This window comes from Psittacula echo, assembly GCF_963264785.1.
Source record: "Psittacula echo genome assembly, chromosome: Z".
Lineage (NCBI taxonomy): Eukaryota > Metazoa > Chordata > Aves > Psittaciformes > Psittacidae > Psittacula > Psittacula echo.
Window position 1 is genome coordinate 85,151,247 of NC_137742.1, and position 26,004 is coordinate 85,177,250.

At 56.0% G+C, this 26,004-nt stretch overlaps 1 protein-coding gene across 1 annotated transcript in view; it reads left to right on the forward strand.

Moving 5' to 3' along the window:
- The first annotated feature begins 19,678 nt into the window (after nucleotides 1-19,678).
- The window catches only part of VAC14 (VAC14 component of PIKFYVE complex), a 65,382-nt gene continuing 59,056 nt past the window's right edge, over nucleotides 19,679-26,004 (forward strand). The window contains exons 1-3 of the mRNA XM_080637561.1: nucleotides 19,679-19,789; nucleotides 23,108-23,258; nucleotides 25,216-25,383. Coding sequence (XP_080493687.1) covers nucleotides 19,686-19,789; nucleotides 23,108-23,258; nucleotides 25,216-25,383 — 423 coding nt within the window. The 5' untranslated portion in view covers nucleotides 19,679-19,685. The remainder of the gene's footprint in view (nucleotides 19,790-23,107; nucleotides 23,259-25,215; nucleotides 25,384-26,004) is intronic.

The window sequence follows — 26,004 nt, forward strand, 5'->3', positions numbered from 1 at the left end:
AAAGTGTGGTGCTTGGTCAGACACCGTGAAGAAAATGAAGGATGAAGCGAGAAGCCCATGTTGGGGTCACGCGTTGAACTTTTCCTCTTCATCTCCTTGCAGCCCGTGAGGCTGAGGGCAGGGGAGGAACTTCAACTCCGCATTGGATTTAACGCTGCTTATGAGAAGGATTTGCTTATCCGGGCAGCAGAGAAGGCTCTGAAGATCAAGTTCCTGGAGCATCCTCATGAAGAGCAGGTCACCGTTCGGGGAGAAGTCTACTTCCCGAATCTCCAGATCCAGACCACGGCCCTGGACTTTGGCTGCATCCTGAATGACACCAGGGATGTGCGTTACATGGAGATGACCAACTGCAGCCCACTGGTTGTCCGGTACCACTGGTCATTCCTGAAGGAGAGCCAGGTGAACCCAGTGAGGTACGTGCACCTTTCCCTCTCCTGGAAGCTCTTCTTCCTGATGTCCTGTTTGTGGTTTGCAAAGCCCAGGGCCGTTTGCCTGATCTGCCAGATTGTTTTCAACCTGTCCTTGAGGAGCAGCTCAGCCGAGGTGCTCAGGGAATAGGTGATCTCCGCCAGTTTGATGCTGGGAAGGAGACAGCATTCTCCAGCCAAGCTGGGACTGTAGGACACTACTGACCCTTTTCACGTAGCCATAAGCTGGAGTCCTGCTTTATCTCTGCAGCTACAAAGCCACGCTTTGGCACTTGGACAAGCAGATGTAGAAGGTGCCCTCTTCTCCTTGCCTGCTAACTCCATCCGTTGTCATTTTGTACTAAGATCCTACCCAGGCACTGTCAGCAGAGTGATACACTGCTGTCCCAGTCCCTTGCTCTGCTCTGCTGTAGCCGTGTATGGGTTCCTGGGGGAAGGAAGGCTGACGCAGAAAGCTGCTTTCTCAGACCTTCGTGGCCTGAAGCACACCCCCCCTTGAAGTGAGTGTTCATCTGTTGAACTGCACGTCACATTCACGGAAGAGCTATTTAGAGTTTTAGAGAGGAATGGCAGGTTCTGCTGTGGCTTTCGGTCCAGCTGTAGATGCTGGAGGGAGCCCTCGTATGGACATCCCTGGGAAGGAGGACCGTGCAGTGGTGGTCTGTGGTTTCCAAGCCCAAGAGCAATCTTGTAGTGGCGCTGAAGCACATCTAGAAGCACATTCCTAGTGTTCCTCCTGCTGTGGCTTCTCAGCATAGTACACAAGCCTGGTCTGAGCAGTCCGAAGGACAATAGCAAATGGTTTTCCGTAAAGCCCTAGGAAACGCAGCAAAGTTCACCATGAAGCACTGAAGTGCTGCTATTACTGAGAACTGATCAAGAAGCAGTTGTGTGAAGGGAATTGGGATCTGACTCAGAGGGGGTGACCTCTTGGGAACTGGAAATGAGCTGTGGCTGTTAGAAGGGCTTGGTGGAGACAACCAGGGCGCTGGGGTGGCCCATTCTCAGCTGAGTCTTACCAAGTAAGACCAAGTCTTTAGTGGGGCCCTTCTTGATGCACGACACCTTCAAGAGCAGACCCTAAAATGCAGAGGCAAGTCCGAAAAAGCAGCTGGAGGGAGGTGAGGAGGGCTGTGAGCTCTGCTGGCAGCCCCCTGCACTCTCCTGTAACTTAGATGAGGCTTTAATTCCAAGCGAAAGGGAAAATCTAGTTTTGGTTAGATAGATTTGATAGCAATCTTTCTAATCTAATAGCTAATCTAGAGGTGGATTTAGATGTGATAGAACAATGCATGTGTTTTCTAATAGCAGAGAAACAAGCACGTCAGAGCGAAGCCTGTGTGGACTTAATTTCCTCTGCCTGTTGATCTTTACTCTTAGTTTTGATTAGAACCAGTTTAGGTGTTTGGACGTGTGAATGTGAATCAGTTTTCAGCTGTTAATTGCCCTGTCTCTGCTTGAATTGGCTTTGCTGGGCCTGAGCCTGCAGGTGCTTGTTCTGAGGTGGGTGCTGAGTCGTTGCACTGTTGGCAGCGGAGGGTCCTGAGCACCTCGGCAGGACACAGCCTCTGTCCTGCCCCCTGCCGAGGGGTGTCCACCCCTCCAGAGGGTTTGCACAGCCCCTTGGCTGCTCCTTAGTGCTGTGGACGTGAGGAGAGCTCCTCTGCTGCTCTGCATGGTCATTAAGCAGTGTTGTGCCCTCTTCGGGTTGCTCAGCAGACACTGTGTGATGCTCTGTGCCAGAGCTGAAATGAAGATGGTCTCCAAGGTGTTACCACCTCAAATTGCTCATTAGGAGCCTGCAGAAGGGCGGCGTGTCAGGTGTTAGTTCTGGTGCACACTAGGCACTGTTGGTATTTTAAATTATCAGCGCTAACTCAGTCTGACATGGAAGGAATCAAACATCAGGTCTCATGAAGGTGAGATCAATAGATTGGAACTTTCCCTACCTCTAACCTTGCTGGAGCTGGTCATCAGAGACTCCCAGGATCAGTCACACACTTTTATTTTGGTCAGGAGAGAAAAGTGCTGTTTCTCTGCCTCAACAAGACTTTGTGTGCTTACATTTTTTTCCTTCTAATTGTCCAACGCATTCTTTCCTCCTTGCTCTTTGGTCACTGCTGCTACTGGGGGCAGAGCGATCATAGGAGCAACACAATCCAACTGTTGCTGTGTGGCTGGACATAGCCAGTGCACACCAACCTGTGGCCTTTCTCTGACTCCTGAGCCATGAATGTCTCATGGTTACTCTTCTTGTAGACCCACGTGGTTAGAGACAGCCTAACCCTAACCCTCAGCCCTTGGACCTCCGAGAGCTCAAAGCTGAGCTAAGCCTTTGCACCAAGGTGTTTTCTCCAGTGACGGAATGGATCTTCAGAATCACTCAGCAGGAGATAGCAGATCTGGAGGCAAGCAGTTGCCAGCTGCCTGCACGGCTGCTATACCGGTGTCATCCCCATGTGTTGACCTGCTCCATCCCAGTTTTGGAGCTCATTACTGAGCTCGCACCACTGATGCCCACCCAGGGGCCCCATCCTGCCGAGGAGCTGCTGTGCAGACTTCCCTCCCTCCCACTGCAAGTCCCTGAGCAAAGGTCTGTTCTTTTTCCAGGTTCATGGAGACAGAGCCCCTCGCCTTGGGTGTGGAGGAGGTAAGTGGGAATCTGTCTCACTTCTATGTTTCCAGTGTAGCAAGCAGTCACGTGCCCCCACTCCCACTGGTGTCCTGGGTGCTGCTCCCAGAGTGGCCTCGTGTCCTAACAAGCACATGGCTGGTCATTGGAGAGGCCAGATGGGAGGTGTTACAGGGCTGGTCAGGAACACTCCTTGGGCGGCACCTATGGAGGACATTATCCATCTTGGTCCTCATCAAGTGGTGGGTAGGAAGTTCCTGCAGCAGCGTTGGCTGCAGCATCTGGAGAGAGCAGGATGTGAATCAGAGACAAGGAGAAGCATCAGGAGTGCGAGGAGCTGGGCTGGATCCTGCCCCCAGCTCCACGGGCTCTCAGCTCCCAGTCTTGTGTTGTTCTGAGGGCAGCAGAGAGAATTTCTTGCTGCCAGGAGACACCACAAATGAATGTAGTGTATTAGCTACTGCATTAATTAGGACTGTGGGAGAAGGTTTTCCCCATGGTCTCTCCGTTGGTAAGTGGAATGGCTGCAGGGTGAGACGAGGATGATGTTGCCTGTGTTTGAGGAAGAGGCGCCTGCAGCCACGTCTGTCCTTTGGCCCAAGCCGAGGCTGCTCTTCTGCATCAGTTCCTGTGCTCCACGTGTGGATTTCTCCTCCCTGCCTGCAGGTTTTCGATATCCTGCCGCTGCACGGTGAGCTGCAGCCGGGCCAGAGCCAGCACGTCACCTTCAGCTTCTTCGGGCACGCCAACACCGTCACGCAGGTCACGGCGCTGTGCAGGGTGGAGGGAGGCCCGAGCTACGAGGTGGCTCTGCGTGGGGAGGCCTCGCACATCAGCTACCTCCTGGACGCCACCGAGATCGGCTGCGGGCTGCAGGTACCGCACGCTGCTCTTGTCAGAGCTCCTTGTCTCCAACCCTGACCGGTGGGTTGCTGCCCACCCGGGTCGAGGGCTCTCCCCCCTTCCCAGCTGCTTTGCTGGCTCTGTGGCTTGGAAGTCCAACATTTGGGTGGTACCTCCAAGCTGGTGTTTAATGGCCACCTCCACCCCAGCCCAGGCCAAAGGTGGGAATCCCTCCTCTTGGAGGTAACTAACGCTGCCTCCTGGGGCAGGCAGGATCCCAGTGGTGATCTGCAGAGGGACATGTCCCTCAGACATCTGTCCGCTCACCTGCTCCTAAAGCCAGAGGTCCAAGGAGGTGCTCTCCTTTAATGCTCCTGATTCATCAACCGAGGAGGAAGCTGACTTGGGCTTCCAGTCACTGTAGCTGGATAGAATGTCCCAGAACAACCCTCACCGTACTTCTTTCCAGTTACAGCCCCCACAGCTGTTTCCAGCTGTTGGCACTGTGTGCATTGCCCTGTCTCCCTCCCTTTCGGCTTGTATTGTACCCACAAATTCTTGTGTGCGGGTGCCTTTTCTCCTGAAATGCCCCAATGCCTCCTCCTGTGTTTCAGCTCGCTGTTGGGTGACACCTTCAAGTGCAGAGGGCTTGTGTCCCCTACTTGGTTTATTACTGGTCTTTCCATGGTTGTTGTTGCAGCTCTGCCACAAATACCTCTTCCTGTGTAGGGCTCAGAGGTACCCTGTGGCCGCAGGTTGGCCAGGTTAACCCAGAGAGCCCGGTGCCTATCTCTCCTGTGCGCTCCCTGCTTCTGCGCTGTGTTCCTTTGCTTTCAACCCAGTGGAAGAGGAATGAAGTCCTCAGCAGCAGATGGGCGCCTGTAACATCCTGCTCTTCTGTCCTCTGCTCAGGTGTTTAACAAAGTCACGGAAGCAGCGGTGACCCTGCAGAACAGCGGGAAGCTGGGATTTGCCTTTGCGGTGCTGAGCCCCAGCACAGGCACTGCAGCCAGCCCTCTGCCTGGCGTGCCCCTGGTCGTGCCTAGCACGGTGAGTAGCACGAGGCCTTCACCCGGCCTGTGTCAGGCTGCCCAGGAGAGAGTTTTGGGGGGAAAAAGGGAAAATGAGCACACAAGCCCCGTCCAAATCAGCCAGGAGAGACAGGGCTGTGAGCGATTGCTGCAGAGGCAGAGGAGGTCCATGGAACACAATCCTAATGGAGCCCGTGACTGGCCTTGGCCGCCGATGCCTCTGCTGTCCTACAGCAACGACCAGTGGGAGGCAAGAGTGCTGCGGGAGCTCTTTGGAGCTGAGTGCTGAGCTCTCTGGTGGTGCCGTCACAGCAGCATCACGCCATCCCAGCTTGTCATCCTGCCTGGGTGTCTTAGAGCTGGAGCAGTGTTCCTGTCTTGGTGCCTTTTTGCAATGGGAAGAGGAAGCCAAAGGGCCAAGTGTCTTCCACCTTCCTCAGTGGCTGTCCGTCTGAGGGATGACACGCTGATGTCCTCTCCTGCAAGCTGCTGCCAGGAGCTGCTGGCCCTGCTGGAAGCACAGGCCCTTCACTGCTCTTCCAGAGCAGCTGGTAAAAGAGCTTTGGTTTGTTGTGCCTGGCTCTGGCTAGCAGAGGGTAAACCCTGTGAGCAGAAGAGCTGTGCTCATGCTGAGCAGAGGGCAGCCTGTGCTGCAGAGTGCAGCCTTGCGAGGCCTCTGAAGGACATAGTGCATCTTGGTGTAGGAGACTGGGGCGTTTGGGTACAAGGAAGCTGGAGGTGGTGATGTCTGATGTTTCCTTATGTATGAGAACCTGCCTTGTCTTCTCAGCGTGTCTGTCATGTGAGCCATCCCTCCGCTGAATCCTCTTTGGTACACTACCTCCCTCCCTCTTCTGTGCCCTGCAGGGTTACATTGAACCTGGCAAGCAGCAAGTGCTGAAAGTCTATTACCTGCCAGGAGTGCCTGGAGTCTTCTGCAGGGCTTTCCAGATCCAAGTGGGTCACCTGGAGCCAGAAAAAGTCTCCCTGAGAGGAGAAGGGACCTTTCCCAGGATCCACTTGGACCTGCCCAGGAACATCAAAGGTGAGCACTGCCTGTCTGCTCGCCAGGAAGGTTCCCTGGCTTTCGCGCATGCCGTACGCCCATAGGGCAGCTCACAGCCACCTCCACCAGGCCTGGAGGTTTCAGGGCTGTCAGACAAACTCAGCCCTCTGGTTGCTTCCTTAGTGCCTGGTAGACGAGCCCATGTGGGCTTTGCCGCAGGAACCATCCTGCACAGCTTGCCAGCGTATGCCAGAGGTCTGGGAAGATGATGGCTGGGCAGAAAAGCTTGGGAAAGCTGTAATAGAGGCTGGGAGGGATTTTGGCAGGGTTGGGTTTGCATGAGGTTGTGGGGCTGAGATGCTCCTGTGTGGCGAGAAAGATGGGTGGGGGTGAGAAGCAGCAGGATCTCCTTTCGCTGCACTGCTGGAGCAGTTTGCGTCTGGGTGTCGGGGGAATGGGGCTTCCCGTCTTCCATGGGATTTGTGCTGCCCCACTGCTACTGGTGGTGTTCTGTGCTTTCAGGCAGTGCAAAATATGAGAAGATCCTCGAAAAGGCCAAAGAAAAGCTGGGCAGAGGCAGCCAGAGAGACGAGGCCACTGCTCTGGGGGAGGCTGTGGCAGCCGAGCCCCGCATGGAGGACTCGGGCACCGTGGTGAGTAGAGCTGCTGCCCTGTCCCACACGTGCCACCCTCCTGCGTGTCACTGGAGCCCCTGCGCCCCGCGGCAGCAGCTGCCCGGGGCCCTGCTGGCACTGGGGACCTCCCTGCAGAGCCCTGGCCACGGACTGTGTCAGCTCAGCGTGCCCCATGGGCTGCTCACCTCTGAGCGTTGTCCCTCCTGGAGGTGCACCAGCTCCTGACTACCCCAGGGAGATGCTAAAGGCTGTGCTCGAGCAGTTGGGTTTATGGTGCTCTGAAGGACACGCAGGTCGGTGCTGGGGGCTTTGTTGCTCACCGGCCAAGCCCTGCCAGGTTTACAGAGCGTAAAGCAGCAGCCTGAATGCACCCTGAGGCTGTGCTGTGTTCTGTATCTCCGAGAGGTCCCAGCTCTCTCATGGTTCCCTTTCCAGGAGAGCTTTTGTCCAAGCTGCTTCGGCACTGACGGGAGGCAGGGAAATACCTGGAGCTTTGGAAGGTTTCTGGCTTGTGTGTCTGTCTGTCCAGATCAGCTTTGGTAACTGGGCAGGCAGAGATGCTGGAGTTCATTTCTTTGGAGATATGAACCTGACTGAGAGAGCAGGAAGTGTCCCAGACACTGAGCAGTGAGACAGAACGACTCCATCGCCCCTCTCAACAAGAGCAGGGTGGGGTCTTCCACCTGAGACAAGCTTGTGCCTTGGGAAGGACCTTTGCTAACCAGCCCCTGTCTTTTCTTTCCTCAGTGGGATGCTCAGCTGCAGATGCAGATGGAGGAGATGCTGATGGAGGAACATGCCCTGGAGCAGCAGAAAGCTCTCACCTCCCGTCCCCCAGAGGACACTGCCTTTCACCAGCGTGTACATCGGAGGCTTCTCAAGTTAGTAGGGACTCCTGTAGCGTATCTCCAGGGGCCCCGAGAGTAACAGCCGGCAGTGCAGCCCTGCTCCTGAGAGCTCCTTGTGTCTCAGAGCTGGGAATAGCTGAAGACTTCAGAAAGGGCCTGATGCTGAGAGCTATGATGTGCTCCCTGTGGCAGCTCGGTGTCCTCACTTGCACAGTGCTACCCTGAGCTCTGGAGGTGCTCCACTCCCCACAGTTGCCGGGTTCTGTTCTCCGAGCTGAGCGGGTGCAGACCATCAAGCCCTTCCAGACAGCACGGACACCACCCCTGCTGACCAGCTCGGAAAGGGGCAGCTCAAAGCTGGCGTCTTTGTGCCAAGAAACAGACCTCACTAAGCAGGAAGAGCAGGGAATGCTCCAGATCCCTTACGTGCTTTCCCAAGTGGGATTGCCTGCAAGAAGACCTTCACAGCAATCTTGCAGGTGTTGGTTACTGCATGCGATACTGTCAAGTGCTGCTTTGGGCACAGATCTGGTTGCAGAGCAGTGGAGGTATCCTCTGCAAGGAAATCCTATGACAAGGTCCTGAAGCAGTCTCAGGCTTGGGCCGTACACCAGCTTAGCAGTTTCGTTGAGACCAGTGGAGATGCAGTGGACTTCTCTGCAATGGCTTTTCACAGGATAGGAACTGTGTCCAGTACCCACTTGAAAGTCACTTGGAGCTCCCATTGGTGGCTGATAAATCCTAGACCCTGCACTGCCCGTGACTTACCCGAGTCTTACTGCTGGGTGCCCAGGCCTTGAGTTTCCTGGCCTTGGGTTGAGCTTTCACAGCAGTGAATACAGAATTATCCACTCCGTTTGCTTCTCCACCCCATGCCATGCTGGGGTTTACAGAGTGTCCTTACTCCTCCTTTCAGAGCTGAGCTGCCCGAATACATCCTGGACTTTGGCTATGTCGTTCCTGGTGACATCCACACCCACATCGTGAAGATCACCAACACCGGGCACTTGCCTGCGTCTTTCCACGCCGACGGATATGTCCTGTATAACACAGGTAACCAGTGGTGGAGAGGCTTCACGGGGACTTGAAGGAGCTGTCTCTGACACATCAGCTGAAGCCAGTGGACATGGGGAGATCTGAGTACTTCCTTGGACAGCTTTTTGCTCCTTAGTACCCCCTTGCTCGGTGCCCCGTTCAAGAGCCTGAATTGTGGCGAGCAGTGCCCAGAGACCTGGTCTGCCTGTGGCTGCCCTAAAAAATCATTGCAGGGGCCAGATGGGCTGATCACCTTGATCGCCTCTCAGCATCTTCTGCTCTTGGCTGCCGTGAGCATCATCTGAGTTTCTTTGTGCACTCTGAGGGTTTATGTTGCAAACAGATGGACCCTCTGTGGTTCGGAAGTGCTTTGTTTAGATTTCATAGTGTCAGAGCACTTCTGCTCAGCCTTTATTGAACAGCCTGTGGGATCCTCTGCTGTATCGAAACAGGCTTCCCAAACAGGCCTTGAGGTAAGGCTGCAGCTCCGTCACATGGTGACTGCTGTCTCTGAGGGGTGGCCAGGCATCTCTTCTAAGCCGCTGTCCAGGGAACACCACAACATTTGGTATCTTAGTTGGAAATTCTCCTTTGGAGAGGTCTGTGCATCCTTCGCTGAGATGCCTGACGAAGGAATTGCTAGAGCTCCTCAACCAATGTGATTCGTTTTTACCATGCAGACCCTGGATTCTGGCTGTGAAAATCCTTTTGCTTTGGGCAGTGACAAGGGGAGAAGAGCAGCTTCTCTGGAGATGCAAAGGGGTCTTTCAGAGAGCTGCCAGCCAGGACACCCCTGTGGCCTTACCGTGCTTCTGACCCATTTCCTGTTGCTTGCGTATCTCAGCTGCTTTATTTTCCTGTGTTCAGGCTTCAGCGTGTGCCTGGACCCTGTGAAGCGCCTGCCCCACTGTGAGACCAAGACATTTGAAGTGTGCTTTGACCCACAAAGTGCCAACCTGCCCCTGGGAAAGGTGGATGTGCTCCTGCCCTTCAAGGTACTCCAGCTTCTGGGGCAGGCAGCAGGTTGGGCACAGCAGCGAGTGTCAGCCGGGCTCTCAGCTGGATGCTCTGTCCTTCTCTAGGTCACAGGAGGCCCCACATTCCAGGTCCGCCTCCGTGCCATCGTGGCTGAGCCGTCCCTCTGCGTCTCCAGGGACAGGCTGGAGTTCTCCGCTGTCCAGTGTGGGCAGTGCCAGGAAGAAACCATCCAGCTCCACAACACGTTCCAGGTCCCCTGTGAATGGTCCATCAGCATGAATGAGCCTGTTAAGGAGGTAAAGCACAGACAACGTGGAACACGCAACTTCTCGGTTGGGTTTTCTTTGCCTCTCTTGCCTTTTCTGCCCCTCTGGCTGCCTGAGCACTTGGGCTGCAGCTCGCTTGAGGAAGCTTTTGAAGGGTACAGAGCAAAGCTGGTTCACCTGGGCCTGTTCACTAGCTGATGCTTGACTTCTCTGCCATCTTCACCTCCTTCTCCGAGGGCACTGCCTCCCCATCTGCCTGCCCTGCCAACATGTTTGCCCTCCGGTTCTAGGCAGTGGTGGCCACATCTGGGCGGGATAAGGGTGCTCCCTGCACCGTGCCAGCATCTCTGAGCACTGCAGGAACGAGGGTCTGTCCTCACAGACCAAAGAGACCTCACGCAACTGGTTTCTGTGTGCAGGTGGACAACCATCTGCCAGGGAGCGAGCATCAGAAGCTGCTCGAGGAGACGAAGTCCGCGCCCTGTGGCTTTGAGGTGCTGCCCTCAGCTGGAAGGCTCGCTCCAGGGCAGCAGTGCCATGTCCAAGTCCGTTTTTCACCCATGGAAGAGGTGAGATTGGTGGGTGTCACCCCCAGGAGGTCTGGCAGGGCAGTGTGGTAAGGGCAGGCCAGCACAGGGAGCGGGGGATGAGCTCTGCCTCCACGTGGAGCTTTCTGCCAGCCCCGTACCCACCGTGCCTCAGTGTCCCCTGCACGTTCCCAGGCAGTTCGGGAGTCAGCTTAAATGATGGAGCATTCCCAAAGGCAGCTTGCATGTGGCCACTGTGACTTGGAACCTGGCAGCGTGTGACAGTGTGGGCACAAGTGCTGCCATGCGTGGGGACAGTCCCAGGGATCTTTCGGTTGCTGGTGGAGATTTCACCGTCTCGTGTCTGGCTTTGACCAGAGCCAAGCACTGAGCAGAGAAGACGATCCTTGTTTCCGCCCGGCGGGAGCTGAGCTGCCTCTTTCACACAGCTGATGTTTGCCTGGTGCTGCGGTGCCAGGACTGTGTCTGAGAAAGCAGACCTTTTCTCATGAGCATTGCACTCCCCCATGACTGGGTGGAAACGTCTGATAGCCCATTTTAGATCCATCTGGTAGCCAATTACCCAGTTACACTCCACAGCAGGACTCACCGCAGTTACTCAGAGCCATGCAGATGCTGTAGCCCCTGCTATAAGTAAATACCTGGTCTGGGTTCAGCTGAGAGGTGCTGACAAGACCCCTGACCCCGGGGCGCTTGCTGACTTGGAGGCGCTGTCGCCTGGGGCTTCACGGAGGAGCTTTCTGTGCTGCTGCTTTGCAGAAGTGCTACCGGGGCGAGCTGGAGATCCAGATTTGCCAGAGCAGCCAACGCCTCCAGGTGCCGCTCTTGGGACGTGGTCTGGAGCCACGGCTGGAGTTCAGCCCCGAAGAGCTCGAGCTGGGACCGCTGCTGCCACAGAGTGGTGGGGAAGAGGGGACAGTGGTGGTGAAGAACCCCTGTGAGGCTTACTCGCTGGAGTTTGACCAGCAGCACCTTGCTGAGGAGCAGGTGAGAGGGAAGGTCTGTGCACACTCCTGTAGACTCCCAGCGCTGCAGCATTCCCAGGCTTGTGCCAGGGAGATGGGGGCAGTGCGCAGGGCAAAGCCTGGTGGCATTCCAGGGTTAACCAGCTCTGCTGGCAGGCTGCGGAGGGACTTGGATAATCCCTGCCACTGGGGGGAAGGCGTGTGGGAGGGGATGGCTTGGCTGGGGAGTCTGTTCACGTGGCGAAGGTCAAGAAACTCATCCTGTCTATGGTTTCTCTTCCCTCTGTGCACAGCTGCTACGGACACCGAAAGATGACAACAGCCACAAAGGCTTGTTGCTGCCTCCGTGTGCCCCGGGTGAGAAGCTGACTGTTGAGGCCCAAGGAAGGGGCATAAAAATGAAGGTGAGGTGAAATCTAAACGTTAAAACTCTAGGTGGCAACCAGTATGGTTTTCTCATTTCCTCGTCTCTTCCCTAGCCTACCGTGGTTTGGGTTTCTGCCACGAGAGTGCAGAAAACCTTTTCTCCTTCTTTCCTTTTGCTTGATATCGATCCCTCCTGCCTCAGGTTGACGTTGTGGATCCACCAGGAAAGGCGGTGAAGCTAGGAAACGTCTGCATTGGGCAGACGGTGAAGAAGATCGTCACCATAGCCAACAACAGCGCAGCCCCTCTCGTCTTTAAGCTCAGAGTCACATCTACTGTGCCAGAGCTGCAGGAAGCTGGGGTAAGGCCCCTACCTTCTCTGCAGAGCACTTTGGTGTGCCTGCAGGGAGGGATGAGCTGCTGTGGGGCGGGAGCTAGTAGCTAATGACAGCTGTGGGCTGGCCTGGCTGCCTGTGCCTGCCGTGTCCTCTCTGCTGGCACTGCTCTGCCAGCAGATGCTTGCAGTGGGAATGCTTGAGCTGAGCTGGGTGCCAGGACTCCCCGAGAGCCAGAAGTGAGAAGGCGGCACAATTCCTCTAACCTGGTTTAGACACATACATCAGGATGCAGCCATGTATTTTAGATCTGGAAAGGTGAGGGAGGTGAATCTTGACAGAGGGAGAGTTACAGCTCTCTTGGAACTTACGTGAAAGCTTTAGAAGACAGAGTTGAGCTCACCGTGACGAGGTAGACACATGGCAGAAAACACCTTTGGTATTACCTAGGAATGCCTACGAGGGAATGAGTGGGACTGGGGCAGTGTTGGTGGGGATGGAACAGGAATTGGAAGCCTCTTCCCTGAGTCTGGTGAGGGAGGCTCCACAGCTGGCTTGCTGGATGAAGTAGTCTCCACTCCTTCCTTGGGGTAGGTTCTGTGCTTGAAGCCCACCAAGGAGCTAAAGCTGAAGGGCAGAGGAGACACCTGCAAAGTGGAGGTGACCTTCTCCCCGAAGCGCCGCATCCAGCCGTTCACCGAGGAAGTGCTGCTGGAGTGCCGCGGGCTGGTGCGCTCCCTCTTTGTGGTGCGGGGCTCCTGCCAGGGCAGCCTCGTGAGCTTGGACCAGGAGCAGCTCATCTTTGGAGCCGTGGTGCAGCAGAGCTACACGTGCCGGCGTGTCGTCATGCGGAACGCGGGCGACACAGGAGTCAGGTAAAGCAGAACCCCACCCCCTCTGAGGGCTGAGAGCTTGGATGAGGGTTGTGTGGAGCCGTGGTGTGCCCAGATAGTTCCTCTCTGCTTCCCCACCCCGGTGGAGAGTCGTGCAGCCATGGCTGTGCAGTCAGGCCCTAGCAGTTAGCAAGGGGGTACAACCAGAAGCTTATTTAGAGATGGGTGCAGTGGGTCCTGCCCAGCCTGAAGCCTTATTGCCAGGTGGCTCAGCATCAGGCCTGAGATGTGGTGGAAAATCCCACAAGAGACTTACAGCCTCACACTGAGACTTACACTGCCTTCACAGCTCTCCGTGGCTAATCCTTCTTTCCTGTCCTTGTGCTTTCCTCGGCAAGGTTTATGTGGGACGTGGAGAGCTTCAAGCCGGACTTTTCCATCAGCCCCACAAAGGGTTACATCCGCCCAGGGGTGGATGTCCCCTTCGTTGTGACCTTCCGCCCATCGAAGCCGAGCCAGGCTGTCCAGTACGAGGGGCTGCGGTGCTTCATCCAGGGCAGTGAGGCGCTCCAGCTTACGCTGGCAGGATCCTGCGTGGAGGCCCCTGGCACCCAAGAGGTAACGCAGCAGGGACAGGATGGGCCCCTGGAGCCCAGCATTTGCACCCCATCTCTGCCAGGGCAGGAACTGAAGGACACTCGTGAGCACAGACTCGCTCGTGCTGGGGCATCCCAGAGAGAAACTGCTGGGCAGGATTGCCAGAATTCCTGAGCCCTGTCATTGCCTTTCTCCCCTGTTCAAGGTGCTGCTTCTCCAGTGAGCAGCTCGGCTGTGCTGGCTCTGCACTGCAGCACCCGTGCCATGGGAACACCCTGCCAGGCTCTTCTGAGACCCTCGCCACAGAGCCACCCCGCTGTACCCCAGCACTGCACCCGCAGCCACACTTCTCCCCCCTGCCGGGCCAGGGGAGGGCATTCAGCAGTAGGAAGGGGCAAGGCATCTGCATCCAGCCCCTGGGAGGGGGCAACCTGGGAGCTGTTGGCTCTTGTTCCCAAAGAGAGCGTGAAGCTCCTCTTCATCCTGCCCATGAAGGAAGGGGCTGTGTGGCTGCAGATCTTGTCCTTGCACAGGAGTTTCCTTTCCGGACTCCCCGTTTCCTTTCACCCAGCATGCGAAAGGCTTTTTCTGCTCCCTTCTTCGAGAACAACCAGCTTGATTTACTCCAAAAGCTATGGCCAAAGTGTAATTTTTGCATGTGACAAGAAAAGCTGCTCCCTGGGCTCCAGGTCCTGGTGTAGAGCCAGCGTGAGGAGAGTGGGAAAGGTTGTGGGTACGACCCAGCAGGCTCTGTGCTCCTCTGTTACAGACCCTGACTTTCACCTGCAATGTGCGCGAGAGGCAGAGCCAGACCATCCTCCTGTCCAACCCGAGCAGCGAGGCCTGGACCCTGCAGCCCATCATTGAGGGGAAATACTGGAAAGGGCCTGAATTTATCCATCTGGAGGCCAGGGAGAAAGGAAAGGCCTACCAGGTCACCTACAGACCCCTAACCATGAGCTCTGAGAACAAGAAGCATCAGGTACGTGAGCTGTGTCAGCGTGCTGACCCTGGTGGCATGACCCTCGTAGCTCAGCCTGCTTTGGGCAGGAGGTTGAATGAGATGACCTTCAGAGGTCCTGCCCAAGCTGAAGGTGTCCTGTGATCTCTGTTGGAAGCTGGGTTTTGTGGTGGCTGGGGGCCAGGCACAGGCAAAGGGCAGATGGGGACTCGGGACTGACCACCAAACGTATTGGAGCAGGTAACCTAAAAAGCCAGGCTTTCTGAAGGCCAAGAAAGGAAGTTTGTTCTCTGCAGCTCCTGGTCGCTGCTTGTGGCAACCCAGGGGGCTCAGAGAGCCCCATGCTCAGCGCATGGGCTGCACAGGCTCTCCAAGCCCTGGGCACAACCGCTTGTGGCAGCAGCAGCTGGCTGGTGTCCTTCTGCAGCCTACAGGGAGCAAGAAGGGCAAAGCTGCCCTGCAGTTTCTCAGTGCCCTCCTGGCCATGAGCAGGCAGGTGGGAAACGAGAGAGATCTCTTGACATCCCCTTCAGTCATGCAGGAGCTTTGGGAGGAGCCCTTCCTGCAGGTCTCCTGCAGGCTGGGCACATGGGGGTGACTGGCCCCTCTGCAATGTTTTCTGTGCCACGCCAGCGACAAGCTGGTGAATCAAAGGGGTCAGTTCAGAAGGGCTCTGGGGTGCCGGAGCTGCTGGGTCCTTGTCCCGCTCCAGCTGACCTTACAGTAGGCCAGAAATGAGGTCAGAGATTTCTGGTCTCAGTCTCCAAGGTGCTCAGGAGATGTGTGCCCTTAGGGTTGCACGTGCTCAGCATCTCTTTAACGTACAGCCTGCGTGAGGAGTCTTGCAGCTTTTGGCTGCTGTGGAGGCAGAGGAGATGCCAGAGGCAGGTGTCTGGGGTCCACGGGCACCCAGAATGAGCATGGATATGAGCTTTCCATGGCCCATGGCTGGTGGGCCCCTGTTGTGCCAGCTTACAGGCTGCTGTCCGGGCAGTGCTGCTGGGGCTAAGGGCAGCAGGAGTGAGGCAATGGAGCTCATCAGGGACGGGCACCCACTGCCCCCGGCTGTCCCTGCATGAGCACAGGCTGGCAGGGACGTGCCCAGGTGAGTAGGGCCAGTAAGGGAGTGTTGGGATGTGCAGAGCAGCTCTGCTGCAGGGCCCGTGTCTCCTTGCTTTGCCCAGAGATGATGCCTCTGTGTCCTGTAGCTGTGCCATGTCCTGTGGGCCATGCACCCACTCACAACCAGCTCTGAGCAGGTGCGACGCTGGCATCTCCTCGTGCGTGGGACAGGGCTGCAGTGACAGCTCTGCCAGCTGGACGTGCTGAAAGCTCATCCAGTGAGAGCCTCAGCCATGGAACTGTCTCAGGGGTGCTCCAGAGCCGACTTGTCCTATTCGTTGTCTGCAGGGCTCCATCTTCTTCCCGCTGCCGGACGGCACAGGCTTACGCTACCACCTGGAAGGAACTGCGGAAGCCCCCAGGTGTTCAGGGGCCATTTCCCGGCAGGTTCCATGCAGGAATTCCCACACGGAGCTCATCCCTGTGTCCAACTGGCTGCACAGACCACAGAGGTGAGTCCAGCCCAGGAAGTCTGGTCCCATCAGCAGTCCCTGCAGCAGCACAAGGAAGGAAGCTTCCACTGCCTGGAAGCTTCTTCCTGAAAGCTCTTCCCTCTGCTTGGCCATGTCTGGTCATACTTTGGGAGGAAGTTCTGCCTGTGCAGAGCCGTCCTGGAGGGCTTTCCTCCAAGGGGGATGAGAGCTGGGATGAGAGAGGGGCTGTGTTGTACCCCCACACGATGGGTATCCGATGGGAGTCCTTCCTGTTGACCTTCACTGCGTCCTTCTCACCCGCAGGTTCCTGGTGGTTATTGACATGCTCAAACCGGAGAACCTGGAAAGCGGTTCTGTGCTGCAGGGGTGTTCATACATCGACGTGCCAAGCTCTGCAAAGAAGGACTACCAGCTCACCTTCTTCTCCTGCAAAGAAGGAGTCTTCAGGGCAAAGGTGAGTGAGGACACTGGTCTGCCGGGCCCTTCAAGGAGCTGTGGGCTCACCGAGAAGCTACACGCCTGTTTTCATACCTCCACGTGCACGGGTCCTATGAAATACCACACGTGCTTTCTCTGGTCTTGCACTCTTCCTCGGTGGGTGCTCACAGCCATTCCTGGAAGCAGGGCGCTGAGCTTGGTGGGCTCTTTTGGGTCTATTTTGTTGTGTGGAATGAGCAGCACTTGCCTTTCTGTCTGATTCAGGTGACCTTCCTCAATGAGACAACCGGAGAGTACTTGTTCCACATGGTGACTTTCAAGGTGACGGCTTCGGGACCCATGGGCACTGTTAAAATGAGCACCGCTGTTCGGCAGAGAGTGTCCTCCACCGTCAAGGTGGAAAACCCTCTGCCTGTCCCGGTGACGTTTGACATCAACTGCCAAGTGCCCAACGTCAGCGTTCCACAGCACTTTACTGTTCCTGCACAGTCGAAGGTAGGAGCAAAGCTCCTCCGGCTCACTCTGCTCTCCCTGCTCGTGGCTGGAGGGGGTGCTCTTGAAGGGTGATGCCTGAAAGGAGCCACGTGGGGCTTCTTTCCATGGCGGCAGCTCCCTGTCGATGATCTAGAGAGGGAGCAGTGTGCGAGAATATCCCCAGTGGGTATCATCCTGCACCTGCTGCCCCCTGTACCACGCTGCCACTGGGCCTCACGTGGCAGGTCCTTGTGCCACGTGCCCCTCATTTAGTGTGGTGCTTCCAGCTGCGAGTGGCTGCAGCACAGGCCTCAGCCCACGGGCAGGTTGTCTGCAGCCTGGATTGACAGGAGTGTGCCCTGGGGGAGCACAGGGGCTTTTTAGGGTGGGAAGCTTCTGGGATCATGCTGGAGGGCTCTGAGCTGTTGGGATCTGTCCCTAAGTGAACCGTCGCCCCGAAGGAGCAAGGCTGTGCCCCAGAGAGAGGGAGTCAGAGCAGGGAAGGCAGCCCAGGCTTCCAGCACTGCCTGAGCACAGCAGGGACCAACTGCCTGCTTCTCAGGCACACGTGTTCCCTGCCTCTGCCTGACGCAGTGGCTTTTTCCTTCCTTCCTCCCAGGCGGATCTTGTCTTGGAGTATCAGCCCCTGAAAACGGGTGAGAGCACCGGGCACCTGGTGCTCCAGAGCAGCGACTTGGGCTCTCTGTCTTACAACCTGCAGCTGAAAGCCACCTCGAGCAGGCCAGAGAAGCCCGTGTATTTCCGCACCACGCTGGGCTCCTGTCAGACCATCACCACCAAAATACGGAATTTTGCCCAGCAGAAGACCGAGTACCTCCTACAGGTGAGCCCGGGCTGCCGGGGCTCTGGCTGGGAGGCAGCTCCTCTGGCCAGCGCCAGCCCTCTCCACCAAGGGGTCCAAGTGCCTCTGGCTTGGCCTGGCAGAGCCAGGGTGGCCATGTGAGCCCAGGGGTCTTCCCACTAGCGTGGGCTTGTCGCCAGCTGCACTGTCCTCCCTTTCAGGCCTGTGTCTGCTGCCCTGGTTGGAGCTGCTTTTACAGGCCCCATGGTGCCTGGGCTTGCTTCCCCCGTGCAGCCCAGGTCTGACAGTCAGGCGTCTTGGGGCTTGGGTGCAGGGTTGTCCCTGCTGGGCACGTTTGGATGGTTCTCATGCCCATTCACCGCAGGCACTCCCCAGGGGTACGGTCTGGGTGGGACAGGCCAGGGCCAGGGGACCGTCGTGTTCTTCCCGAGGTGCTGGCTCTGCCGTTGTGACCCAACCCCCATGGTCTCTTGTCTCCCCTGCGCAGACCGACTGTGCCGACTTCCAGACGGCAAAATCCATCAGCGCGGCACCCGCCAGTGCTGGGGGCTCGGACCTGAATGTGGAAGTGACCTTTGAGCCCTGCCACCTGGGCGAAGCCAAGGCCACGCTGCAGCTCAGCTCCGCAGTGGGTGGGCAGTACTGCATCCCACTCATTGGCCTTGCGCTGCCCCCTGAATCCCAGGGCCCCTTCCTGATCCCGGCCGGCGGCACCACCTCCATCTCCTTCAGGAACGTCTTCCCGAAGGCCACGGCGTTCCAGTATGCAGTAAAGCACCCGGCCTTCACCGTCAGGGCCCCCGCCATGCTGCGTGCCAAGAGCAGCACCACCATCAGCGTCTCCTTCACGGGCGGCCCGGCTCCTGTCACCAGCAGGCTGGTGGTCTCTTGCCCTGGGGGCTCCTGGATCTACCACCTCCGGGGCCTGCCCTCCACCCACAAGTGACCAGCTGCCCCCGGCCCTTCCCGCCACGTTCGTGCTGTCTGGAGCAAATAAAATTCATTTAACATCCTCCCACACAACATCCTTGTCTCTAAACGGGAGAGACATGAATTTGCTGGATGGACACCCGGTGGACAAGGAATTGGCTGGATGACTGCACGCAGAGAGTTGGCGGTCAGTGGCTCCATGTCCACCTGGAGACCAGTGACGAATGGTGTCCCTCAGGGGTTGGTGTTGGGGCAGAGCCTGTTCAACATCTTTGTCGGTGACACAGACAGTGGGATCGAGCACCCTCAGCAAGTTTGTTGACGACACCGAGTTCTGTGGTGCAGTCGACACGCTGGATGGAAGGGATGGCATCCAGAGGGGCCTGGACGTGCTGGAGAGGTGGCCAACCTCATGAAGTTCAAGAAAGCCGAGTGCAGGCTCCTGCCCCTGGGTCAGGGCAGTCCCAGGCAGAGCTACAGGCTGTGCAGAGAATTGATTCAGAGCAGCCTGAGGAGAAGGACCTGGGGGTCGGAACATGAGCCGGCTTCAGCATGCGCTTGAGCCCAGAAACCCCCTGTCCTCTGGGTTGTATCACCAGCAGCAGGACCAGCAGGTCAAGGGAGGCGATCCTGCTCCTCTACTCTGCTCTCATGAGACCCCCACTTGGAGCACTGTGTTGATAATGGCAGCTTCCATTGACTAAAGCAGCTAAAACCTGGAGAGGGGCTTTGGACAAGATCCTGTAGGGACAGGACAAGGGGAATGGCTTTAACCTGACAGAGGGGAGATTGAGATGAGCTCTTAGATAGAAAGTCTTCCCTGTGAGGGTGCTGAGGCCTTGGCACAGGTTGCCCAGAAAAGCTGTGTCTCCCCTGTCCCTGGCAGTGTTCAAGACCAGGTTGCACGGGGCTTGGAGCAACCTGGTCTAGTTGAAGGTGTCCCTGCCCGTGGCAGGGGTTGGAACTGGATGAGCTTTTAAGATCGCTTCCAACCTAAACCAGTCTGGGACTCTGTTACTCTATGGAGCAGCAGCAGCTGATGAGGCGGCTGCGGGCAGCCCTCCGGTCCGCCAGGGGGTGTGTTACAACGTGGATCCGCGGTCACGTGTGCGGCGCCGGCGGGGGCGGGTGCCGGCGGCGACTGCGTTGGGACGATGAGCGCGGAGCGGGACCTGTCGCCGCTGGCGCCTGGCGTGGTGCGGGCGTTAAACGACAAGTTGTACGAGAAGAGGAAGGTGGCGGCACTCGAGATCGAGAAGTGAGAGCGGGGAAGGACGGGGCCGGTGGGGGGCGGGGATCCGAGGTGAGCGGGGAAGGCCGGCCTGTGGCCGCCGGAGGGGCTGGGAGCGCGGTGAGATGAGCACTCCGGCCCCTGGTGCCCATGCGGTTCCGGCCTGTGGGGCTCGGGGGTTTCGGGCCGTGGGGCTCGGAAGGAGCCCCGGCCCGTGCTTCTCGCGGGGGTCCTGCGCTACCCATGGAGCTGCCCACGGGGCGGCACCGGCTCCCCAGGGAGGTGGGGGAGAGGGTACCCCCGGAGCAGTAGCGGGCTGGAGCGCCTGGAAGGGCTCGGGTGACACCGTGACCCTGACAGGGCTCCATTCCCCCTTCCTGGTCAGATGGTGGATCCAGCGAGGAACGAAGCTGGAGGAACCCTCTGAACTCGGGGGCTCGGTGCTGCTGCTGTGCTCCCAGAGGTTCCCGGCTCCTGCCCGGGGCTGGGGACACTGGGGGCTCACTGGGCAGAGGTAGGAGCCGCAGCAGGCTGGCGCTGAGCAGCGGTGCCCATCGTATGTCACTTTATCTCCCGTCAGGGTGGGCTTGTCACCTCCTGGGGCCATCCCATCTCTGCACCGGTGTCTCCCAGGCTTATCCCGTGCTCGGTTCTGGCGGTGCGGATGGAAAGCTCCTGCCTGAGCCATGGCCACTGGGTGTACCTGGAGCTCTTCCTGCATTGCTGCTATCTGGGCACAGCTGGGGCCTTCTCCCAGGCATGCTTATGCTTGTTTAGTGTTGCCCATATGTATGCCCTACGCTGTGTTTTCTCACTTCTGTGCTGGATTGGGTGCTTTGTGCTGCTCCGGTCCACAGCTTTGCCTGGGAAGGACTGTGTTCTCCCCGGGCACTGCCTGGGAGCTCAGCTTATAGGGCAGAGCTGAAGCATCCCTTCAGGACAACCCAGCACAGGGCTGACCCAGACAGGATGGTGAGTTTCAGCTGGGAGCTGTGGCTCTGGTGAGCCTGTGAGGGGAGCAGCCAGGATGCTGGGGATGAAGCTGCTCTGCTTAGCAGTCCGTGGGAGATGTCGGATGGGTGAGGGTGGGAACTGCTTGCCTCAACACAGAGGATTCTGTGGGGGAAGCTGTGCATGGGCAGCAGGGAAAAATGGCTCTTGGGACAGGGCAAGCATATGCACCAGGTACTAACCCAACACAGCCAGCGTCTTCTGTTCTGGGTGTTTTCCTTTCCCTTATTTTCCCAAACCCAGTTTGGGAAGAGTGTGAGGGGGAGGAAGGCAAGAGCCAACCCTTTCTGCAAAAAGGATTTAGATCTGCTAAAACCCATCACAGAACATCACCGGCAGCGTCTTTTCCATGTCTGTGGCATTGAGCAAGGAGGTACTTGCTGCCTCTCAGCTCAAGTACCTCCTCGTGGAGCAGCTTCTGCTGCTTGCAGATTTTCTGATGCTGCACGATAGTTTTTCCTACCATTTGCCTCATTAGTTACATCCTGAGCCCTTAAAACTCTTGAAGGAAGCTAGGAATGTTACTCGTGTTCAAACAAAGCTCTAGCTACTAAATCTAGGCAGCAAAAGGATCATCGCAATGGTCCGTGCTGCTGGAGCTCAGTGTGTTCTTGCTGGAGCGGGACTGGAGATGGAGTCATTTGCCCTAAAGCAGCAGTTTGTGAGAGAGGGTCATGCTGTAACTGTTGGAGACCTCAGCTTTGGAGTTGGGAGAGCGAGAAGGGGCTGTGTGATGCCCCCAGGGAGAAAGGGAGCAGCTGCTTTGCTCAGAGCAGGGTGAGAACAGAGCTGGTATGACCTGGTTTTTGGGGAAAAAAGTTCATTAACATCTTCCCATAACGATTTTCCTGGATTTTAAAGTGAGTGTCTGGCCTGTGGCTCCCATCTGGGAGAGGTCAGTGTGAGATTCAATATAGTGTTAAAAACACACCTGTGTGGAGTTGGGCCGTGTGCCTTTATTGAAGATGAAGGTAAAGATCCTTTAGGCTTAGATTTTGAGATGCTTACGTAGAGGGTATGAATAGAAGTCCAAAGAAAAAGGGGGAAAAAGCAATACTGCATTGGCCAGGAATTGAACCCAGGCCTCCCACGTGGCAGGTGAGAATTCTACCGCTGAACCACCAATGCTCCAGGTGCCTGTATGACTGCCTGCATGGCTGCCTGTGCCTCTCTGGAGGAGCAGATACGGCCTATGGAAACCCTGTTTGCTTTTTGCTGAGGTTTGTGTTGTTTGAGAGTCTATTTAAATATTTAAATATATGAAATATGGGCTGAAGTAATGTGTGTGTGGCTGGAAAGGTCCAAAATCTTGGCAGTGGTGTGGGTCTGGTGGGCCACAGTTCCCCATCCAGCCACCAGCAGTCCTGGTGCGTAGAATCATAGAATAGTTAGGGCTGGAAAGGACCTTAAGATCATCTAGTTGCAACTCCCCTGCCATGGGCAGGGACACCTCACACTAAACCATGTCACCCAGGGCTCCGTCCAACTGGCCTTGGTCACCGCTAGGGATGGAGCATTCACAGCTTCCCTGGGCAACGCATTCCAGTGCCTCACCACCCTCACAGTAAAAAATTTCTTCCTTATATCCAATCTAAACTTCCACTGTTTAAGTTTGAACCCGTTACCTTTTATCCTGTCACTACAGTCCCTAATGAAGAGTCTCTCCCCAGCATCCTTATTCTTCAGGTACTGAAGGCTGCTATGAGGTCTGCACGCAGCCTTCTCTTCTCCAGGCTGAACAGCCCCAACTTTCTCAGCCTATCGTCATACAGGATGTGCTCCAGCCCCTGGTCATCCTCGTGGCCCTCCTCTGGACTTGTTCCAACAGTTCCATATCCTTTTTATGTTGAGGACACCAGAACTGCGCACAATACTCCAAGTGAGGTCTCATGAGAGCAGAGTAGAGGGGCAGGATCACTTCCTTCAACCTGCTGGTCATGCTCCTTTTGCATGCTGAGCAGGTCTCTGTTGCTGTCTTGTGCCACGATGTGGGTGCTGGAGAGGGAGTCTGAAGACCTGGTGACTTCTTTGCAAGCATACAGCTGCAGTGATTGGCCCTTGAGAGTCTACCTTAGGCTTGGAGTTCACAAATGGTAAAGGAGGCTGCATGCTGGGAGCAGCAGGAGGACAGTGAGGAGCTGTTGGATGTGAGTGGGGAGGAGGAAGGACCTCTAGTTTCACTTGTGGGTTCCTTCAGGGTTCCTTGTTTGGTATTGCTTTCTTTCGTATTTGTTGTGGGAAAATTCCCTGTTTCTGACAGCCGTGGGGAGCTGAGACCCCCCAAGCGTTTGTTGGGCAGAACCTAAAGCCCCCTGGGTGCTCTTCTCTTCCCAGGCTGGTGCGAGAGTTTGTAGCTCAGGCCAAGACATCTCAAATCAAGCATGTGATCCAGATCCTGTCACAGGAGTTTGCACTCTCCCTGCACCCCCACAGCCGGAAGGGAGGACTCATTGGCCTGGCTGCCTGCTCCATTGCCCTGGGCAAGGTAAGTGCAGGTGGGTTTTTGTGGCCTGTGTGAGTTGTAGTGGAAGAACAGTGGCTCTTCCTCTGTCAGTGTGACGGGGAGACTCAGGCTGGTGGCCTTGTAGCTCCTTAGCTCCCTCCCTGATTGCAGCATACAGCTGGGTTGTGTTGAAGTTTCTCCAGCACACCCAGCCACATCCTTTGGGCATAGGAACATTTTCTGGCCTGGGTGGCATCTTGGCAGCTCCCTAGGCATGGTTGAAGTGCATCTGTCTATCCTCAGTCTCCAGCAGCTGGACCTAGACTCAGCAGGTTGGGTACTAATTTGTGTTCATGGAGCTGAGAAAAATTGAAGCCCTTCCAACTCCCACACCAACTCAATCAGCTCGAGCAGCACAGGCAGGGCCTTTGGGAAGCAGGGCTGAAGAATGGGCCCAGCAGTGGAAGAGTCGTGGTCGAAATGAGGGAGCAGCATCAGGTGTCAGGATGTGTTAGCCTGAGCCAGCAGCTTTCTGTTGGGTTTGGTAGAAGTTCCACTTGCTCAACACATGGATCACTCAATCTGGTTCTGGAGGTTTTATATTGATGCCCCTTGCATGGGATGTTGGCTAATTCCCGTGCCAATTAAGGTCGTTATAACATTTCTCTTATTAACAAGAACAAGCTCAGTAAGGTGCCTCCAGGTCCACACCAGAGCATCTGGATCCATGTGGAGGGGAGCACAGACTCTGCAGGCTAATGGCTCCATCAGGTTTTTGAATGAAACCATGCAGCCAGTTTTTGAAAGCACCTCCAAGGGAAGGAGTTGTCTTGATCTGTAGAGAGGTATACAGCAAAGAAAGCAGAAAGCGCAGGAAGAGCAGGCTGTGCCTGTTGGATTTGGGCTGCATCCAAAGGACTGTGACCAGCAGGTTGAGGGAGGTGATTCTACCTCCAGTTCTGGGTCTGCCTGAAACTCTTACTGTGCCAGTGAATGCTTAAGCAAAAATCTTAAATCCTTAAATAAAAAATCTTGGGGTAGAGAGGAGACCTTATCAAACATACTGACTTATGGGCAGAACCAAGATCAACCTGGCATGGCTCTTCCATGGTCCAGGAAGACAAACCTCAGCACATAAAATGAATCTTGCTGGAGAATCAGAGCCCTTCAGTGACTTCAGCCAACAGATGTGTCCAGCTTGACTCCACTAGCTCTTGTAGCTCGTTGTCCACAAGCAGCTGCACTGGCTGGAGTTGCTTCTCTCCTGGTAGCTAGGACCATGGCTGTGTTGGTGTTTCTGGAGATAACGGGGCAGGAAGGTGCTTTGGGAACCAGCGGTTGTCTGTTTTTGTGAAGCCCATGTCACCAGCTCCTCTGTGCTGCTCATCTCCTGATGTTACAAACAGTAGCCCAATGGACTTTCTTTGCCTAAGTGAAGGTGCAGGTGTGCTTGGTCTGTCACTGTTCGGGCACTGGAAACCTTGGTGGGTTTGAGCCAAAACCAGCTGGCAGAGTGGGATGAATCCTGGCTGACTGCTACAAGGGTTGGTGACAGCTGATTTTGCTGGGGTCTGCCTCAAGACCTGTCTGCAGGGCAGAGAGAGGCAGGGATGGGCTTCTCTGTGGTTCAGTCTTCGGCAGAGGAGAGATTGACTCACAGAGAAGGGTACTCAAGCCCTTGAATAGCTGCCCAAACTTCTTGCACATCCCTGGGAATCAAAACCAGGCAAGTAAAGTTGCAGGTACCATTTCAGTTGCTGGCATAGACTCCCTTGAAACACTTTCTCAGCTTGCTCAGCTGGCTGAGTAATTCAGCTGTACCTGAATAATAAAGCGCAGTAATTTCACTAATAAAATCCAAAATTAATAAATCCTGTGCAGTATAGGTGCACTAAGCCATTATGGGCCTGAATTTTTGCATTATGTCCCAGGGCAGCTCCATCTCTTCTGTCTCCTTCTGGCATAGTCCTCCACTAACCAGTCTCCTCCTGCCCACTAGGACTCTGGTCTTTACCTGAAGGAGCTTATTGAGCCGGTGCTGACATGTTTCAACGATGCCGATAGTCGGCTGCGATACTATGCCTGTGAGGCTCTCTATAACATTGTGAAGGTGGCCAGGGGCTCTGTCCTCCCACACTTCGACGTGCTCTTCGATGGCCTCAGCAGGGTAAGAAGCTTCTTAGCAACCCCCAAGTGCTTTTCTTTCCCACACTGGAGAGCTAAGGCTTGTTCCCTAGTCCTTATCTTCTCTGGATCAAACAAACCAAGTTGTCCGAGGTCGTCTTTCCAAGTAAACTTACTTGCTTTGACTCAAGCAGGTCTGAAGGACCACGTGAGTAGTTCTTGCAGCAGTACAGTAGCCACTGATTTTGTGGGTGCTGGAGTTCACTGTAAGATACCTTGTTCTTTGTCATCACCTCCAGGATGCATTTTCCTGCTCTTTGTTGAGTGATACTAGAAAATGAGGCTGACAGAACTGCTGCAGGCGAGGTGGATCTGCAGCACTAAAGCTTTGTGGGCTCTGTGGGGTCAAAATCATGTCTACACATGCCTGCCTGCAGCTTTTCACTGGCAACTTGTATTTCTCTGTCTCTTGGGAGCGTGGCTGCTGGCCCATGAAAACCTGTGTAGCTGCAGGAGCTGAAGGGTGCTTGATATCCCCCTTAGGAAGTTTCTCAGGAGAATTTGTTGAGCCTAATGAGGAGTTGAAGATAAAGGGGCTTCTCTGTGTCTGTCTCTGTCATGCCGAAGGATAGAAACAGTCCTGTGAGCCTGATGGGAGTTCCAC